Consider the following 20708-nt stretch of genomic DNA (forward strand, 5'->3'; position numbering starts at 1 on the left):
TATACAGGACTCAGAGGACTATGACTATGTGGGGATACAGGACTCAGAGGACTATGACTATGGGGGATACAGGACTCAGAGGACTATGACTATGTGAGTATACAGGACTCAGAGGACTATGACTATGTGGGGATACAGGACTCAGAGGACTATGACTATGTGAGTATACAGGACTCAGAGAACTATGACTATGTGGGGATACAGGACTCAGAGGACTATGACTATGTGAGTATACAGGACTCAGAGGGCTATGACTATGTGAGTATACAGGACTCAGAGGACTATGACTATGTGGGGATACAGGACTCAGAGGTCTAGGACTATGTGGGGATACAGGACTCAGAGAACTATGACTATGTGGGGATACAGGACTCAGAGGACTATGACTATGTGGGGATAGAGGACTCAGAGGACTATGACTATGGGGGGATACAGGACTCAGAGGTCTATGACTATGTGGGGATACAGGACTCAGAGGACTATGACTATGGGGGGATAGAGGACTCACAGGACTATGACTATGGGGGGATACAGGACTCAGAGGTCTATGACTATGTGAGTATACAGGACTCAGAGGACTATGACTATGTGGGGATACAGGACTCAGAGGACTATGACTATGTGGGGATACAGGACTCAGAGTACTATGACTATGTGGGGATACAGGACTCAGAGGACTATGACTATGTGGGGATACAGGACTCAGAGGACTATGACTATGGGGGGGATACAGGACTCAGAGGACTATGACTATGTGGGGATACAGGACTCAGAGGACTATGACTATGTGGGGATACAGGACTCAGAGGACTATGACTATGTGGGGATACAGGACTCAGAGGACTATGACTATGTGGGGATACAGGACTCACAGGACTATGACTATGTGGGGATACAGGACTCAGAGGACTATGACTATGTGGGGATACAGGACTCAGAGGTCTATGACTATGTGGGGATACAGGACTCAGAGGACTATGACTATGGGGGATACAGGACTCAGAGGACTATGACTATGTGGGGATACAGGACTCAGAGGACTATGACTATGTGGGGATACAGGACTTAGAGGACTATGACTATGTGGGGATACAGGACTCAGAGGACTATGACTATGTGGAGATACAGGACTCAGAGGACTATGACTATGTGGGGATACAGGACTCAGAGGACTATGACTATGTGGGGATAGAGGACTCAGAGGACTATGACTATGTGGGGATACAGGACTTAGAGGACTATGACTATGTGGGGATACAGGACTCAGAGGACTATGACTATGTGGAGATACAGGACTCAGAGGACTATGACTATGTGGGGATACAGGACTCAGAGGACTATGACTATGTGGGGATACAGGACTCAGAGGACTATGACTATGTGGGGATACAGGACTCAGAGGACTATGACTATGTGGGGATACAGGACTCAGAGTACTATGACTATGTGAGTATACAGGACTCAGAGGACTATGACTATGGGGGGATACAGGACTCAGAGGACTATGACTATGGGGGGATACAGGACTCAGAGGACTATGACTATGTGGGGATACAGGACTCAGAGGACTATGACTATGTGGGGATACAGGACTCAGAGGACTATGACTATGTGGGGATACAGGACTCAGAGGACTATGACTATGGGGGGGATACAGGACTCAGAGGACTATGACTATGTGGGGGTACAGGGCTCAGAGGACTATGACTATGTGGGGATACAGGACTCAGAGGACTATGACTATGTGGGGATACAGGACTTAATGAGTCCCTCACATGTGACAATTACCTGTTATATTACAATGAGTTTAATTACTGTGAATATTTAACCCTGTAACAGCCTTACAATTAAAATAAAATAATAATTCTAATGTCACTATGTATCAGAATACAATAAAGATGAATTAACCCTTCCCTGCAGTCTGTGACTGACCACACTGTCAATCTGTATGAATGGTACAAGACCCCACAATGTTACCGCTGTAGAGACCCCCATGTGTCCATACTCTTACATCACCTAGACGCCAAGTGGGCATAGAAAGGTGTGTAGCGGGGTGCGTCTGGCAGATCAGAGGACCGGTGTGGGGTGTTCTTGCCCCGGTCCGGGGGCAGGCTGTATGGTGCAGTAGTGTTCCCACAAGTGCAGCTCTGATGTAAAGCCTCCTGATACATCATAATAACATAATAAATGTGCCCCTATGGACTATTCGGGGAAGTCAGAGATGCAGCTCATACATGTCATACAAGATCCTACACACAATATTATAGGAGGCTATGGCGTTGGATTCCTTAGCCACATTCAGAATCCACAGTGCGACTCTCCTGACCTGGGGCAAGATGTATGAATACTAGTAATTGGACATAGATTGTAGCGCCCCCTATGTAGGGTGTATTCACTCTTTACTGCCTGTACTGTGGCCCTCCATTGTTCCTCCTGGTTAAGAGCCATGGTACTTTGTTCCTTCAATGATCCACAATCCTGTATGACCTATGTCTGGCCACTGGTGAACAGACCCCAGGAGGACCACTGCAGCGTAAACGCCAGATCAACTCCAGGGAAGGAGATGGTAAAGCCCGTGAGGGATACAAGACGGGCCTAGTGTCATCTACCAGGTAGGGGAAGTGTCTCCCTGAGATCTTATCATTGACTTCCAGTACAAAGACCCCAAGGATAATGGACTGTGCGTAACCAGTCCAATCACTGGTAATGTTACCACCACCCAGAGCTCGTGAAGCTCCTTGATTTGCTGGGACATCTATAAATATTAATGAGGTCATTAGCATAATTGCTTCATAATTTGCACAGTTGTTTATTGGTTGGAGATTCCTGACGAAGGATGGAGATTCTGAAACCTCTAAGACTCTCAAGGTGGTGGTTGATTGTGGGGGTCTCCACAACCACTTTAGAAGTCTTGACCAATGGCTCTGTGACCACTAGATGGGTTGTGGTATCATTCTACATTGGATACGACTTACCTTTAGGTCCATCTATCCAGCCATCATTAGGTAGTGGTGATAGTGGTTGTACCTTATGTCACACGCCAACCAAGAGAATGGCAAAGTTTTCTTCTTACACGACTGTCGACTGACCAGGCATCAAGTATCTTACAGACTTTAGTCCAGTTTTGGTTAAGTTACAACCAATGCTGAGAGACCAACTCATAGTCCTGGTCCTGAGGTTGAAGCTTTGGTTAAGATTGGACTAGACAACATGATTGTCCATGTTCTGGAGACCTGGGGGACTACTCCAAGTTGCCACCACAAGTGGAGTTATGGTTAGTTGGTATTTTTATCTAGGTTGATCTTGGTTATCTTGGTTGGTCAGTAATGAGTTCTGTGGCTGTGGGACATAAGGTGCAATAGTATGAAAGTACCACTGATGATGAGATGATGGTGGGACTTAGAGGTTCCTGGTATCAAATGGTGAGTGTCATGGTACAGTAAGCAGGTTAGGCCAATTATGGCACCTCATCATTTTGGGTTTGGACCTTAGTGTTGAAGTCAGCTTTTTGGTTGACATCCTTGTACCCATGTGACCATGTGGCTACGCCTTGACGTGGTCCCAAAGAAGAAGGCAGTTGAAATAGGATTGAGAGACATCGGTATAGAGCATCAAGGACTATGCGAAAGATTAGTCCGGTGCAATCCGTGGTCAGGGCAGGTGGAGAATAAAAATGAGTCTATGGTTAGGACTTGTGGTCGAAACGGGAGATTGGCAGCTAAAAGGAAGAGTAACAAGAACACAAGGCGAAGAACAGTGAGAATACCAGAACTACCACGCTGGAGCCCTTGGGGACATGTTCTATAGGGGTCAAGGAGTATCAACTGATACTATGACACGGAGCCAACAACCATGGTGATACTGCCCCCCAAATGTAGTCACGATAACGTTTCAACCACCCTCAAAATTAGAACATGCAGTGGGGGCTAATTATTTGTGCCCCTCCATCAGAGACATATTGGGATTGGGTGAAGGAACATCTCCCCATAGGTCCAGCTCCACCAGTGATGGATGACGCACACACCAGTCACCTTGTAGATTATCTGGAGCTGGAGCGTTATCACGGGTGTGGTGGCCTCCTGTATCCATAGCTGTGGCCGGCAGCCGTGTATACATACAGAACATGTGACCAGCCCTTCCTTACAATAGATACCATGCAGCAGGTATAATGTGGACCGGAACCGCCACACCCAGGGCTGACTCCTCTCTTCCTATTTGGGTCAGATCTGATGTCACTTTATAACCGAGCTTTAGTTACTCCGCCCTCATCTGTGTAACTCCTCCCACTGCAAAGGTCACAAGATTCACCAAATGTCTTCATTTTACCCAAGAATAACCATGACTTTGGTGGAGGAGCCTCTGCCACGTCTCAGGGTCATGGCCTGCAATTATCTGTGGCAAAAGTGACGTCAGTGTCACATGAGTATGAGTGAAGAAAGAAACTTTTAGGCAGAGTATGAAAGATGCAATGTCCTCCTCCTCCTCCAGACTTCTCTGTCCTCCTCCTCCTCCAGACTTCTCTGTCCTCCTCCTCCAGACTCTTCTGTCCTCCTCCTCCTCCAGACTCCTCTGTCCTCCTCCTCCTACAGACTCCTCTGTCCTCCTCCTCCAGACTCCTCTGTCCTCCTCCTCCAGACTTCTCTGTCCTCCTCCTCCTCCAGACTTCTCTGTCCTCCGCCTCCAGACTCTTCTGTCCTCCTCCTCCTACAGACTCCTCTGTCCTCCTCCTCCTACAGACTCCTCTGTCCTCCTCCTCCTCCAGACTCCTCTGTCCTCCTCCTCCTCCAGACTCCTCTTTCCTTCTCCTCCTCCTTCAGACTCCTCTGTCCTCCTCCAGACTCCTCTGTCCTCCTCCATACACCTCTGTCCTCCTCCTCCTCCATACACCTCTGTCCTCCTCCTCCTCCAGATTCCTCTGTCCTCCTCCAGACTCCTCTGTCCTCATCCAGATTCCTCTGTCCTCCTCCTCCTCCAGACCCCTCTGTCCTCCTCCTCCTCCAAACTCCTCTGTCCTCCTCCTCCTCCAGACCCCTCTGTCCTCCTCCAAACTCCTCTGTCCTCCTCCTCCTCCAGACTCCTCTGTCCTCCTCCAGACCCCCTCTGTCCTCCTCCTCCTCCAGACTCCTCTGTACTCCTCTGTCCTCCTCGAGACTCCTCTGTCCTCCTCCTCCTCCAGACCCCTCTGTCCTAATTCTCCTCCAGACTCCTCTGTCCTCCTCCTCCTCCAGACCCCTCTGTCCTCCTCCTCCTCCAGACCCCTCTGTCCTCCTCCTCCGCCAGACTCCTCTGTCCTTCTCCTCCTCCAGACTCCTCTTTTCTCCGCCTCCTCCAGTCCCCTCTGTCCATCTCCTCCTCCACACTCCTCTGTCCTCCTCCTCCAGACTCCTCTGTCCTTCTCCTCCTCCAGACTCCTCTGTCCTTCTCCTCCTCCAGACTCCTCTGTCCTCCTCCTCCAGACTCCTCTGTCCTCCTCCTCCTCCAGACTCCTCTGTTCTCCTCCTCCTCCAGTCCCCTCTGTCCTCCTCCTCCTCCACACTCCTCTGTCCTCCTCCTCCAGACTCCTCTGTCCTTCTCCTCCTCCAGACTCCTCTGTCCTCCTCCTCCTCCAGACTCCTCTGTCCTCCTCCAGACCCCTCTGTCCTTCTCCTCCTCCAGACTCCTCTGTCCTCCTCCTCCTCCAGACTTGTCTGTCCTCCTCCTCCTATTCCAGACCCCTCTGTGCTCCTCCAGACTCCTCTGTCCTCCTCCTCCAGACTCCTCCATCCTCCTCCTCCAGACTCCTCTGTCCTCCTCCTCCTCTTCCAGACCCCTCTGTCCTCCTCCAGACTCCTCTGTCCTCCTCCTCCAGACTCCTCTGTCCTCCTCCAGACCCCTCTGTCCTCCTCCTCCTCCAGACTCTTCTGTCCTCCTCCTCCTCCAGACTCCTCTGTCCTCCTCCTCCAGGCCCTCTGTCCTCCTCCAGACTCCTCTGTCCTCCTCCTCCCTCCAGACTCCTCTGTCCTCCTCCTCCAGACCTCTCTGTCCCCCTCCTCCAGACCCCTCTGTCCTCCTCCTCCTCCAGACTCCTCTGTCCTCCTCTTCCTCCAGACGCCTCTCTCCTCCTCCTCCAGACTCCACTATCGTCCTCCTCCTCCAGACTCCTCTGTCCTTCTCCTCTCCCAGACTCCTCTGTCCTCCTCCTCCAGACTCCTCTGTCCTCCTCCTCCAGAGCCCTCTGTCCTCCTCCAGACCCCTCTATCCTCCTCCTCCTCCAGACTCCTCTGTCCTCCTCCTCCTCCAGACCCCTCTGTCCTTCTTCTCCAGACTTCTCTGTCCTCCTCCAGACCCCTCTGTCCTCCTCCTCCTCCAGACCTCTCTGTCCTCCTCCTCCAGACCCCTCTGTCCTCCTCCTCCTCCAGACTCCTCTGTCCTCCTCCTCCTCCAGACTCCCCTGTCCTCCTCCTCCAGACCTCTCTGTCCCCCTCCTCCAGACCTCTCTGTCCTCCTCCTCCAGACTTCTCTGTCCTCCTCCTCCTCCAGACTTCTCTCTCCTTCTCCTCCTCCAGACTCCTCTGTCCTCCTTCTCCTCCAGACTCCTCTGTCCTCCTCCTCCAGACTCCTTTGTCCTCCTCCTCCTCCAGACTCCTCTGTCCCGCTCCTCCAGACTTCTCTGTCCTCCTCTTCCTCCAGACTCCTCTCTCCTTCTCCTCCTCCAGACTCCTCTGTCCTCCTCCTCCAGACTCCTCTGTCCTCCTCCTCCTCCAGACTCCTCTCTCCTTCTCCTCCTCCAGACACCTCTGTCCTCCTTCTCCTCCAGACTCCTCTGTCCTCCTCCTCCAGACTCCTCTGTCCTCCTTCTCCTCCAGACTCCTCTGTCCTCCTCCTCCAGACTCCTTTGTCCTCCTCCTCCGCCAGACTCCTCTGTCCTCCTCCTCCAGACCCCTCTGTCCTTCTTCTCCTCCAGACTCCTCTGTCCTCCTCCGCCAGACTCCTCTGTCCCGCTCCTCCAGACTCCTCTGTCCTCCTCTTCCTCCAGACTCCTCTCTCCTTCTCCTCCTCCAGACTCCTCTGTCCTCCTCCTCCAGACTCCTCTGTCCTCCTCCTCCTCCAGACTCCTCTCTCCTTCTCCTCCTCCAGACTCCTCTGTCCTCCTTCTCCTCCAGACTCCTCTGTCCTCCTCCTCCAGACCCCTCTGTCCTTCTTCTCCTCCAGACTCCTCTGTCCTCCTCCTCCAGACTCCTCTGTCCCGCTCCTCCTCCAGACTCCTCTGTCCTCCTCCTCCTCCAGACTCCTCTGTCCTCCTCCTCCTGACTCCTCTGTCCTCCTCCTCCAGACCCCTCTGTCCTCCTCCTCCTTCTCCAGACCCCTCTGTCCTCTTCTAGACTCCTATGTCGTTCTTCTCCTCCAGACCCCTCCATCCTCCTCCACCTCCAGACTCCTCTGTCCTCCTCCTCCTCCTCCAGACTCCTTTGTCCTCCTCCAGACTCCTCTGTCCTCCTCCTCCTTCAGACTCCTCTGTCCTCCTCCTCCTCCTCCAGACTCCTCTGTCCTCTTCCAGACTCTTCTGTCCTCCTCCTTCAGACTACTCTGTCCTCCTCCTCCTCCAGACCCCTCTGTCCTCCTCCTCCTCTTCCAGACTCCTCTGTCCTCCTCCTCCTCCAGACCCCTCTGTCCTCCTCCTCCTCTTCCAGACTCCTCTGTCCTCCTCCTCCAGACTCCTCTGTCCTCCTCTTACAGACTCCTCCTCCTCTTCCAGACTCCTCTGTCCTCCTCCTCCTCCAGACTCCTCTGTCCTCCCCCTGACTCCTCGTTTCTAGTCTTGTCCTCCAAGCCCAAATATGAAGTCATAGATAAACTGTTAATGATAGAGAGTAATATGTACACAAGATGATATATTACTCCTATAATTAGACACACCCAATGATATATATACACACATAATATATACTTATAGGAACTTTCACACAAACATGTGAAATTCACACACACCATACACACAATACACACGCCATACAAATCATACATACACCATACACACACCACACAAATCATACACACACCATACACACACCATACAAATCATACACACACCATACACACACCATACAAATCATACACACACCATACACACACCATACAAATCATACATACACAATACATACACACACCATACACACAATACACACACCATACACACACCATACAAATCATACATACACCATACACACACCATACACACAATACACACACCATACAAATCATACACACACCATACACACACCATACACACACCATACACACACCATACACACACCGTACACACACCATACAAATCATACATACACAATACATACACACAATACATACACAAACAATACATACAAACACCATACCTACACTTCATACATACACACAATACACACGCACACCATACACATCATACATACACAACACAAACAAGCACCATACAGAACTGTTGGGGAATAAAGGAGCCATGGAGATCTGGGCACCTACCTATGGTTGGTTGGTTGGTTGGTTGGTTGCAGCGTCCATATCCGCAGTGTTAGTATTAGTGATAGTGAGGATAAAGCTATAGGTGGACTCTGGACCAGACAGATGTATATGTCACACGGTGGACAGGTTTGAGCCTTTTATTGATGAGACATCTCGTTGTCTGTACTGGGTCCATCCTGCTGCTGGTTTTGGCTGATGAAGATGCCGTTTTGAGGTTGAAACACGGGATGTGGCCCTATTTCTTCTATAAAAGTTTCTGCCACATCCAACCCATCCACCGGGTCTAAAACATGATACAGATCATATACACACGGGGCTCCTTCAGAGATTACTGGCACAGGGTGGTCTTGTCCCCCCATACACTGATGTATACAGGACTGTGCAGGAGATCATTATTGATGGCTAAAGTACTGCCCCCTGCAGTCCCGGGGGACTACCTCTGCCTACACAAGGTTATGGGGTCTTACATGTAAGGGAGGGTCCGGCAGTCTTAGTCAGTGAAGGTACCAGACCACCCTGTACATTCTAGTGCCAGGACCCCTGTAGTATCATGCACCTGTATGTCCGTATGATCCAGTCACATGACTCATCCATAAACCTGTTCATCCATGAAGCTATTAATACGATGAGCAGATCGGAGACAATGACATAGATGAGGTGTCATCCAAATAAATTCACTCATTAAAACCGATCCATCATAAAACGTGACATCTCCAGTAATCCCACCGCCCGCTCAGGTCTCTCAAGATCTTATGAAGCTTCTGTAGGATTAAGGTGGAATCAGGAGATGGAAATATAAACCAGAGACCAGGACAGAGGGAGCCCAGTACAGCAAAGGAGCAGATACCGGGGTGCAGAGGAGGACCGAGAAGTCATAAGAGGGCAGAGGAGGACCAAGAAGTCATAAGGGTGCAGAGGAGGACCGAGAAGTCATAAGGGGGCAGAGGAGGACCGAGAAGTCATAAGGGGGCAGAGGGGTCCGGAGGAGGAGGACAGAGCGGTCTGGAGGAGGAGGAAGGAGGGGTCTGGAGGAGGACGGAGAAGTCATAAGGGGGCAGAGGAGGACCGAGAAGTCATAAGGGGGCAGAGGGGTCTGGAGGAGGAAATAGATGTCTGGAGCAGATACCGGAGAGCAGAGGAGGACCGAAAAGTCATAAAGGGGCAGAGGAGGACTGAGAAGTCATAAGGGGGCAGAGGGGTCTGGAGGAGGAGGATGGAGGGGTCTGGAGGAGGAGGATGAAGGGGTCTGGAGGAGGATGGAGAAGTCATAAGGAGGCAGAGGAGGACAGAGAAGTCATAAGGAGGCAGAGGAGGACCGAGAAGTCATAAGGGGGCAGAGGGGTCTGGAGGAGGAAATAGATGTCTGGAGCAGATACCGGGGTGCAGAGGAGGACGTAGAAGTCATAAGGGGGCAGAGGGGTCCGGAGGAGGAGGATAGAGGGGTCTGGAGGAGGACGGAGAAGTCATAAGGGGGCAGAGGAAGACCGAGAAGTCATAAGGGGGCAGAGGGGCCTGGAGGAGGAAATAGATGTCTGGAGCAGATACCGGGGTGCAGAGGAGGACCGAGAAGTCATAAGGGGGCAGAGGGGTCGGGAGGAGGAGGATAGAGGGGTCTGGAGGAGGACGGAGAAGTCATAAGGGGGCAGAGGAGGACTGAGAAGTCATAAGGGGGCAGAGGAGGACCGAAAAGTCATAAGGGGGCAGAGGAGGACCGAGAAGTCATAAGGGGGCAGAGGGGTCCGGAGGAGGAGGATAGAGGGATCTGGAGGAGGACGGAGAAGTCATAAGGGGGCAGAGGAGGACCGAAAAGTCATAAGGGGGTAGAGGAGGACCGAAAAGTCATAAGGGGGCAGAGGAGGACGGAGAAGTCATAAGGGTGCAGAGGAGGACCGAAAAGTCATAAGGGGGCAGAGGAGGACCGAGAAGTCATAAGGGGGCAGAGGGGTCCGGAGGAGGAGGACAGAGCGGTCTGGAGGAGGAGGAAGGAGGGGTCTGGAGGAGGAGGAAGGAGGGGTCTGGAGGAGGACCGAGAAGTCATAAGGGGGCAGCGGAGGACCGAGAAGTCATAGGGGGACAGAGGGATCCGGAGGAGGAAATAGATGTCTGGAGCAGATACCGGGGTGCAGAGGAGGACCGAGAAGTCATAAAGGGGCAGCGGAGGACGTAGAAGTCATAAGGGGGCAGAGGAGGACTGAGAAGTCATAAGGGGGCAGAGGGGTCCGGAGGAGGAGGAGGACAGAGGAGTCTGCAGAAGGAGGACAGAGGAGTCTGGAGGAGGAGGAGGACAGAGGGAGCCCAGTACAGCAAAGGTGCAGATACCGGGGTGCAGAGGAGGACTGAGAAGTCATAAGGGGGCAGAGGGGTCTGGAGGAGGAGGAGGACAGAGGAGTCTGGAGGAGGAGGAGAACAGAGGAGTCTGGAGGAGGAGGACAGAAGAGTCTGGAGGAGGAGGAGGACAGAGGGGTCTGGAGGAGGAGGAGGACAGAGTACAGAAAAGGTGCAGATATCGGGGTGCAGAGGAGGACCGAGAAGTCATAAGGGGGCAGAGGGGTCCGGAAGATGGCAGAGGGGTCTGGAGGTGGAAATAGATGTCTGGAGCAGACTAGGAAATCTGTAGGAGGACAGAAAGGTCTGGAGATAGATAGAGGTGTCTGGAAGTGGACCAAGTGGTCTGGAGGAGACAGAGGGGCCTGGGGGGAGGAAAAAGGGGTTTGGAGGGGGCAGTGATGTTTATATAGGAGCATAACAGGAACAAACAGAGGTGTCTATAGGTGATGGAAGAGGAGTATGGAGGGAATAATACTCTTGAGGGAGAGACAGAAGGGTCTGTAGATGGACGGAGAACACTAGAGGGAACAATGTGCATGGAAAAGGCAAGGGGTTTTGGAAGGAACAGAGTATGAAGGCTGCCAGATGTGTGTAAAGGGCTCAGAGAAGTCAGGTGGGGACTATATAGCTTGGAAGTGATAGAAACATCTGGAGTTAGTGAAGAGTCTAGAGAGAGACAGAGGGCTCTGGATCATGAAGTCTACAGGTTGGTTAGAAGGGTCTGGAGGGGGCGGATATTTTGTAAACAGTAAGGGAACGTTAGGTCTTCTTTTTGAGAGTAAAGCACTGTGGGGGTCTTCTTCTTGTTGACTCCGTTAAGTGGGTTCTCCTGTGTGTAGTTCTTCTCTACTGCCGAAATGTCTCTAACGTTTATGGTCAACAAGATGTTGGTTTGATACCCTTTGACTTTGCTATTGGAGTATGAATTCCTATTATAGTAAAACCTCTTCTAAAGTCCACACTAACTAAACGAATCATTGTACTGTATGTGTCTGGTATATCGGGGTCTTCTAGAAGAACATCTTTCATTGACATTTTGAGAGGCCACCTTAGAGTGGTAGGTATGGCGTCTCTGTGACTCTCCACCTTCCCCATTTGTATTCCATTTCCTTCCATTAATTGTTACAGATTATTGAAATGGAATCTGCTTATAATTGGATAATTGGAGATGAGACACTTTCTTAGAGAATGTGATGCACATTGATTACCATGATCAGTCACTCCAGAATTGATCATTCCTCAAATTCACCTCCAGCCTGTCCTCCATCCATACCATAAGAAGATCTGGTGGCTGATAACCCCTGAGATCTGCAGGACCTTGTTATAATTGGAGGGAGGAGCCGAGGATCTTCATAACGTTACAAGATAATTATATCTGAGATATTTGAGGAATGACACTTAAAGCTGATTGTATGGTCCAGAATGCAGGCAGCTGGCGTGAGGAGACATCATCATGGACAATTAAAAGACTTGATGGACAGGTTCATTAAAGCCATGACATGTGCCAGAACTGGGGCAGCGGCTCTCGTGTTTCTCGGGTGATTCATCTAGATGACTATTTAGGTCATTATTAACAGGATGAGCAATCACAAGTCATGTGATCTTGTTATGAAGCCCCTAGAGTAACCAGGGTCTAGTGGAGGTCGTGGCCCCCCATATTAATGGGACATGGACAATGGACCGGAGGTAGAGATCTTCTACCTGAAAACATCTCTACTGTGACGACGTGTTTACCGCCACAGGTAGGGAGTAGGTAGGTGTCTCATTCTAGGCAGAACCAACATAATTGATGGTGCTGGACTGACTGGTTTGGGCTGGGACTGCAGCCTCCTTCCGAAAATAATTAGGCCATCATCGCCCTATAAATGGTGACCTGTACTTGCCATTCCAGCTCTTCTCTGTGCACTGACAGTGTCTGGTGGAGGTAAGTACCAGAGAACCATCTAGATTCTATGTTATTGGGCATTATGTTACAGGACGGCAGTGCTCATCCTCACTTTCCTGGTACTTCCAGTCTTGTTATATATATTTTATATCTTTATGATAAGTTTAGATGACCGTCTTATACTGGTTTCGAGGTGTGGGCTGCTTCCCTGTATTTTCTGTGTATATCAAGGTATTTTAGAAGATCAGAAATTTGGTGACCTTTTGACTGGGGGGAGGTGGTGAGAGCGATGGTTGAGTTTGGAATCGATTGATGAGATGTGTAGAGAGCTCTTATTGGTCCAGACTCCCTTATTCTGCCCATGCAGGACCATCCATATGGATGATTTACGCCTAGGTTCCTACAAAAAGGAGTATTTGGGACACTTAAGCACCTACCGGTCCCTTATAGCCCTTCTCTAATGCTGTCCAATGCTCCAATGCAAAACCAATTTCTTTGTTTCTCCTGCGAGTCCTGGCACAAATCTTCTCTAAAGGTGATCATACATCAGGCGCTAGGAGCCCAAGTATGACCCCATTAGCCAGATGAACTCCCTCAGACAATGGAGAATTGGCATTTCTGGTTCCCCCAAAAATGATTTTTGGTTGGGAGCCCAGATCTTACTTCCAGACCAGGGGGTCCACCACAGAGTCCTATCGAGACTGAATCCCACCACTATGAGGGCAACCCTCATCACAGGGACATGAAGAGGGGAAGATGTGCTTGTTCCTGATTGCATTATCTATTTGTTGTCTTGGAAGACTCAATAGATTTATCTCTTGGTAAGGGTTGGCTGTGGCCCAGGATACAGCTAGAATAAGGCTACTGGGAACACCATATCCCCTGACAGGTTCCCTTTCTAAAGCCCTTCATATATTGGGTGGGTCTCCCATTGGTACCATGACAGGCTTCTATCAGGACATCGGTTTCTCTATATTAGTCTCCTGCTCCCATGACAATGTTTAAATAACCATCACATTTGGTTTATTCAGGACCATCTAACGATCCGTAGCCATGTCCAAACTCATCCCTGCCATCCAGGACATCATCGGAATTTTCCAGAAGTATTCCGAGAAGGATTGTAGTCATAGTAAGCTCAATAAGGACGAGCTCAACCTCCTCATCCAAAGTGAATTTGCTGACGTCATCAAGGTAAGAAGCACAGAAGCTGCAAGGGGGTGGAGCTAAATTTAAGGTTACAACTTCTGTGGGAGGGTTTCAGATTGTAATATGTTAGGTGGAACTTTTGGTAACTAAGGGTTCCTAAGTATAGAAATTAATATGTACCAATCATTTTATAAACCACTGGTCTATACTGGACTATAATATATCCCTGGTAATAGCTCATCACATATGGTCCTCCCCGTAGCAGTTGTATACAGGAAATCAGGGCAGGGCTCAAACCTTACAGACCTCCCGGTGGCTTCATAACTAAATAACTCTAAATCTATTTCAGAACCCAAAAGATCCAAATACAATCTCCAGCTTACTGCAGATTCTTGATGAGAACAATGATGGAGAAGTGGACTTCAATGAGTTCTGTGACCTGTTGTGTAAGGTGTTAAAGTCGTACTACAAGGTTGTGTATGAAAAGGAGGACACCTGCCAACAGCAAGACCAACCAAAGAGAGACATCGAAACCACCTCTCACACTACATCACAAACATCTGATGAGCCACCAAAATTTTACCAGAAACAGCTGTACCCAAAATCCCAGAAGGCCAAGTCCACCTACCATGACCAGAAAGGAGCCAGTTGTGAAGATCAGAACACCGGAGCTGAGACAACCCAAACTGACCCAAGCAGAGCAAACACGAGTGGTTATCACAGTTCTTATAAAGAGCCAACCATTAAAATTGATGAAACACCTTACACATCCCCAACTGCCCAACCAGATAAAGACCAAACATCTCACATAGACAACACAGGATCTTTATCCAAAGATAACAACCAGGGCAAAGACCAAACATCTCACCAGGACATCACATCTAAAGACTATGGCTATGGTAAAGACCAAACAGCTAAACAAGACACCACTGGATCCTCATCCCAAGATTATGGCAAAGACCAAACATCTCGTCAAGACACCACAGGGTCCTCATCCCAAGATTATGGCAAAGACCAAACATCTCGTCAAGACACAACAGGGTCTTCATCCCAAGATTATGGCAAAGACCAAACATCTCGTCAAGACACCACAGGGTCCTCATCCCAAGATTATGGCAAAGACCAAACATCTCGTCAAGACACAACAGGGTCTTCATCCCAAGATTATGGCAAAGACCAAACATCTCACAGGGACACCACTGGGTCCTCATCCCAAGATTATGGCAAAGACCAAACATCTCGTCAAGACACCACAGGGTCTTCATCCACATATTACAGCCAGGACAAAGGAGAAACTTCCCACAGAGACACCGCTGTATCTTCATCCATAGATTATGGCTATGGAAAAGACCAGACATCTCGCCAAGACAACACAGGATCTTCACCCAAAGATTATGGCTTAGGTAAAGACCAAACATCTCACCATGACTCTACATCTTCTTCCTGCACAGATAAGAGCCAGGGAAAAGACCAAACATCTCACCAAGATACAACTGGGTCACAATCTCAAGGTTACGACCTAAGTAAAGACAAAGGTACCTCCAACTTACAAACCATAAGTTATGAGAAGGACAAAGACCATTCCAATACCACAAGCTCCACATCTCGCCATTATGACTCCACCAGCTCACAATCACAAGATACAACCAGCTCACCATCAAGGTACAATGTAGGGACCACACCATCAGCTATGGCAACTTCTCAACCTGCCGCTGATCAACCAGGAGACACCCGGGAAGGACAGAAGTTCTACCAACAACCCTTGTACATCCCTCCAGCGCAGAGCTTTGGTCGCGAAGCCCATGTGTCATCCCAACCACCCTCATACAGCCAGACCCAACAGGATCCTAAACCTGCATCTCCACAAGTCCCACAGGAGTCTCAGCAATGTCAACAGAACACGTTCTATCAATACCAGCAGAGCTTCTCCTGCCCAAAGAAGAGCTCATGAGCAGAAGATCTTCCATGGCCCGAGCAATCTACCCAACTTTATACGTGTTATTGCCAGAATCTGATGTGTTTGTGCCGCTGAGCCTGCAGTTTTCCTCTGTTAGATGTTATTACTATGTTCTTCATTGGTGGGAGAAAGAGAAGGTCTAAGGAGGACACACTTTAAAGTGATTCCTCTTGAAAGGAGAGGCTGGAGTGGGAAGTTCTTCAGGTCGTGATGACCCTATAGATTTAGGTATTTCATATAATGATTATTAGTAGCTGCTTACAACATAACTGTGTGATTATATGCAAACTAATAAAGTTATGAAATATAATTGCCTCAAGGTATGTGGGGGGGGGGGGGCGGCAGGGGAGTCCTGGGCCTTCTGCTCAGGTCCATTATATCATCACCTATGCCAAGTCATCACTCTCTGACAACATCTGATGGTGATGTCATTATTAGTCTTTACAGCAGAATCTATGGAAACGTGAAGAGGACATGAGGACCTGATACTGACATTGCCCATTATAATGTGGTGACCTCTCAGATTCTCACACCACGTCACATACCCCAACTAATCATCCGAGCGCACATTTATTAATAGATATATGCACGGGACATGGTAGTGATATATATATATATAATCAGGGGCACAGTATGGATATATATATAATCAGGTATACAGTGTGGATATATATATAATCAGGGGCACAGTATGGATATATATATAATCAGGTATACAGTGTGGATATATATATAATCAGGGGCACAGTATGGATATATATATAATCAGGTATACAGTGTGGATATATATATAATCAGGGGCACAGTATGGATATATATATTTAATCAGGAGCACAATATGGATATATATAATCAGGGGGGACAGTATGGATATATATAATCAGGGGGACAGAATGGATATATATAATCAGGGGGGACAGAATGGATATATATAATCAGGGGGAACAGTATGGATATATATAATCAGGAGGGACAGAATGGATATATATAATCAGGGGGAACAGTATGGATATATATAATCAGGGGGCACAGTATGGATATATATAATCAGGGGGAACAGTATGGATATATATAATCAGGGGGGACAGTATGGATATATATAATCAGGGGGGACAGAATGGATATATATAATCAGGGGGGACAGTATGGATATACATAATCAGGGGGACAGAATGGATATATATAATCAGGGGGGACAGTATGGATATACATAATCAGGGGGGACAGTATGGATATATATAATCAGGGGGCACAGTATGGATATATATAATCAGGGGGGACAGTATGGATATATATAATCAGGGGGGACAGAATGGATATATATAATCAGGGGGAACAGTATGGATATATATAATCAGGGGGGACAGAATGGATATATATAATCAGGGGGGACAGTATGGATAAATATAATCAGGGGGGGCAGTATGGATATATATAATCAGGGGGGGCAGTATGGATATATATAATCAGGGGGAACAGTATGGATATATATAATCAGGGGGGACAGAATGGATATATATAATCAGGGGGGGGGCAGAATGGATATATATAATCAGTGGGGACAGTATGGATATATATAATCAGTGGGGACAGTATGGATATATATAATCAGGGGGGACAGAATGGATATATATAATCAGGGGGAACAGTATGGATATATATAATCAGGGGGGACAGAATGGATATATATATAATCAGGGGGGACAGTATGGATATATATAATCAGGGGGGACAGAATGGATATATATAATCAGAGGGCACAGTATGGATATATATAATCAGGGGGGACAGAATGGAGCGCAGCAGCTCAGATGTGATGAACCCGTGAGAGAGGGAGAACCTGGACCTCAAGGAGGCTACGAGGAGGCGGTCAGGACTGGACCTCAGGGAGGCTACGAGGAGGCGGTCAGGACTAGGCCTCAGGGAGGCTACAAGGAGGGGGTCAGGACTGGACCTCAGGGAGGGTACGAGGAGGCGCCCAGGACTGGGCCGAAGGGAGGGTACGAGGAGGCGGTCAGGACTGGGGCTCAGGGAGGCTACGAGGAGGCATCAGGACTGGACCTCAGGGAGGGTACGAGGAGGCAGTCAGGACTGGGCCTCAGGGAGGCTACGAGGAGGCATCAGGACTGGACCTCAGGGAGGGTACGAGGAGGCATCAGGACTGGGCCTCAGGGAGGCTACGAGGAGGCAGTCAGGTCTCGGCCTCAGGGAGGCTACGAGGAGGCGGTCAGGACTGGGCCTCAGGGAGGCTGCGAGGAGGCGGTAAGGACTGGACCTCAGGGAGGGTACGAGGAGGCGGTCAGGACTGGGCCTCAGGGAGGGTACGAGGAGGCGGTCAGGACTGGGCCTTAGGGAGGCTACGAGGAGGCATCAGGACTGGACCTCAGGGAGCATACAAGGAGGCGGTCAGGACTGGGCCTCAGGGAGGCAACGAGGAGGCACTCAGGACTGGGCCTTAGGGAGGCTACGAGGAGGCGGTCAGGACTGGACCTCAGGGAGGCCACGAGGAGGCGGTCAGCACTGGGCCTCAGGGAGGCTACGAGGAGGCATCAGGACTGGACCTCAGGGAGGCTACGAGGAGGAGGTCAGGACTGGGCCTCAGGGAGGCTATGAGGAGGCGGTCAGGACTGGGCCTCAGGGAGGCAACGAGGAGGCAGTCAGGACTGGGCTTTAGGGAGGCAATGAGGAGGCGGACAGGACTGGACCTCAGGGAGGCTACAAGGAGGGGGACAGGACTGGACCTCAGGGAGGGTACGAGGAGGCGGTCAGGACTGGGCCTCAGGGAGGCAACGAGGAGGCGGTCAGGATGGGCCTTAGGGAGGCTACGAGGAGGCGGTCAGGACTGGGCCTTAGGGAGGCTACGAGGACGCGGTCAGGACTGGGCCTCAGGGAGGGTACAAGGAGGCGGTCAGGACTTGGCATCAGGGAGGCTACGAGAAGGCGGTCAGGACTGGGGCTCAGGGAGGCCACGAGGAGGCGGTCAGGAGACTGGGCCTCAGGGAGGCTACATGGAGGCGGTCAGGACTGGGCCTCAGGGAGGCAACGAGGAGGCGGTCAGGACTGAGCCTCAGGGAGGCTACGAGGAGGCGGTCGGGACTGGGGCTCAGAGAGGCTATGAGGAGGAGGTCAGGACTGGACCTCAGGGAGGCTACGAGGAGGCGGTCAGGACTGGGCCTCAGGGAGGCTACGAAGAGGCGGTCAGGAGGAGGCGGTCAGCACTGGGCCTCAGGGAGGCTACGAGGAGGCATCAGGACTGGACCTAAGGGAGGCTACGAGGAGGCGGTCAGGACTGGGCCTCAGGGAGGCAACGAGGAGGCCGTCAGGACTGGGCTTTAGGGAGGCAACGAGGAGGCGGTCAGGACTGGACCTCAGGGAGGCTACGAGGAGGCGGTCAGGACTGGGCCTTAGGGAGGCAACAGGGAGGCGGTCAGGACTGGACTTCAGGGAGGCTACAAGGAGGGGGTCAGGACTGGGCCTTAGGGAGGCTACGAGGAGGCGGTCAGGACTGGGCCTTAGGGAGGCTACGAGGAGGCGGTCAGGACTGGGCCTCAGGGAGGCTACGAGGAGGCGGTCAGGACTGGGGCTAAGGGAGGCAACGAGTAGGCGGTCAGGACTGGGGCTCAGGGAGGCCACGAGGAGGCGGTCAGGAGACTGGGCCTCAGGGAGGCTACATGGAGGCGGTCAGGACTGGGCCTCAGGGAGGCAACGAGTAGGCGGTCAGGACTGGGCCTCAGGGAGGCTACGAGGAGGCGGTCAGGACTGGGCCTCAGGGAGGCTATGAGGAGGTGGTCAGGACTGGGGCTCAGGGAGGCCACGAGGAGGCGGTCAGGAGACTGGGCCTCAGGGAGGCTACATGGAGGCGGTCAGGACTGGGCCTCAGGGAGGCAACGAGTAGGCGGTCAGGACTGGGCCTCAGGGAGGCTACGAGGAGGCGGTCAGGACTGGGCCTCAGGGAGGCTATGAGGAGGTGGTCAGGACTGGACCTTAGGAAGGCTACGAGGAGGCGGTCAGGACTGGACCTCAGGGAGGCTACGAGGAGGCGGTCAGGACTGGGCCTCAGGTAGGGTACGAGGAGGCGGTCAGGACTGGACCTCAGGGAGGCTACGAGGAGGCAGTCAGGACTGAGCCTCAGGGAGTGTATTAGGAGGCGGTCAGGACTGGGCCTCAGGGAGGGTACAAGGAGGCGGTCAGGACTGGGCCTCAGGGAGGGTAAGAGGAGGCGGTCAGGACTGGGGCTCAGGGAGGCAAGAGGAGGCGGTCAGGACTGGGCCTCAGGGAGGCTACGAGGAGGCGGTCAGGACTGGACCTCAGGGAGGCTACGAGGAGGCGGTCAGGACTGGACCTCAGGGAGGCTACGAGGAGGCGGTCAGGACTGGGCCTTAGGGAGGCAACAGGGAGGCGGTCAGGACTGGACTTCAGGGAGGCTACAAGGAGGGGGTCAGGACTGGGCCTTATGGAGGCTACGAGGAGGCGGTCAGGACTGGGCCTTAGGGAGGCTACGAGGAGGCGGTCAGGACTGGGCCTCAGGGAGGCTACGAGGAGGCGGTCAGGACTGGGGCTAAGGGAGGCAACGAGTAGGCGGTCAGGACTGGGGCTCAGGGAGGCCACGAGGAGGCGGTCAGGAGACTGGGCCTCAGGGAGGCTACATGGAGGCGGTCAGGACTGGGCCTCAGGGAGGCAACGAGTAGGCGGTCAGGACTGGGCCTCAGGGAGGCTACGAGGAGGCGGTCAGGACTGGGCCTCAGGGAGGCTATGAGGAGGTGGTCAGGACTGGGGCTCAGGGAGGCCACGAGGAGGCGGTCAGGAGACTGGGCCTCAGGGAGGCTACATGGAGGCGGTCAGGACTGGGCCTCAGGGAGGCAACGAGTAGGCGGTCAGGACTGGGCCTCAGGGAGGCTA

At 51.4% G+C, this 20708-nt stretch overlaps 1 protein-coding gene across 1 annotated transcript; it reads left to right on the plus strand.

The window, feature by feature from the left end:
* Positions 1-12584: 12584 nt before the first annotated feature.
* On the plus strand, positions 12585-16119 carry LOC140069136 (uncharacterized). Its single transcript, XM_072114501.1, has 3 exons — positions 12585-12745; positions 13738-13897; positions 14202-16119. The coding sequence occupies exons 2-3, from the start codon at positions 13760-13762 to the stop codon at positions 15801-15803; spliced, it is 1740 nt and encodes a 579-aa protein (XP_071970602.1). The 5' UTR covers positions 12585-12745; positions 13738-13759; the 3' UTR covers positions 15804-16119.
* Positions 16120-20708: the final 4589 nt, after the last annotated feature.

Source organism: Engystomops pustulosus, chromosome 7, assembly GCF_040894005.1.
Source record: "Engystomops pustulosus chromosome 7, aEngPut4.maternal, whole genome shotgun sequence".
In the NCBI taxonomy this organism is placed as follows: domain Eukaryota; kingdom Metazoa; phylum Chordata; class Amphibia; order Anura; family Leptodactylidae; genus Engystomops; species Engystomops pustulosus.

Excerpts from the sequence above, each read along its gene's own strand:
- LOC140069136 (XM_072114501.1), top strand. The coding sequence starts at position 13,760 with ATGTCCAAACTCATCCCTGCCATCCAGGACATCATCGGAATTTTCCAG. Across the intron at positions 13,898-14,201 it reads AATTTGCTGACGTCATCAAG|AACCCAAAAGATCCAAATAC; the intron begins GTAAGAAGCACA and ends AATCTATTTCAG.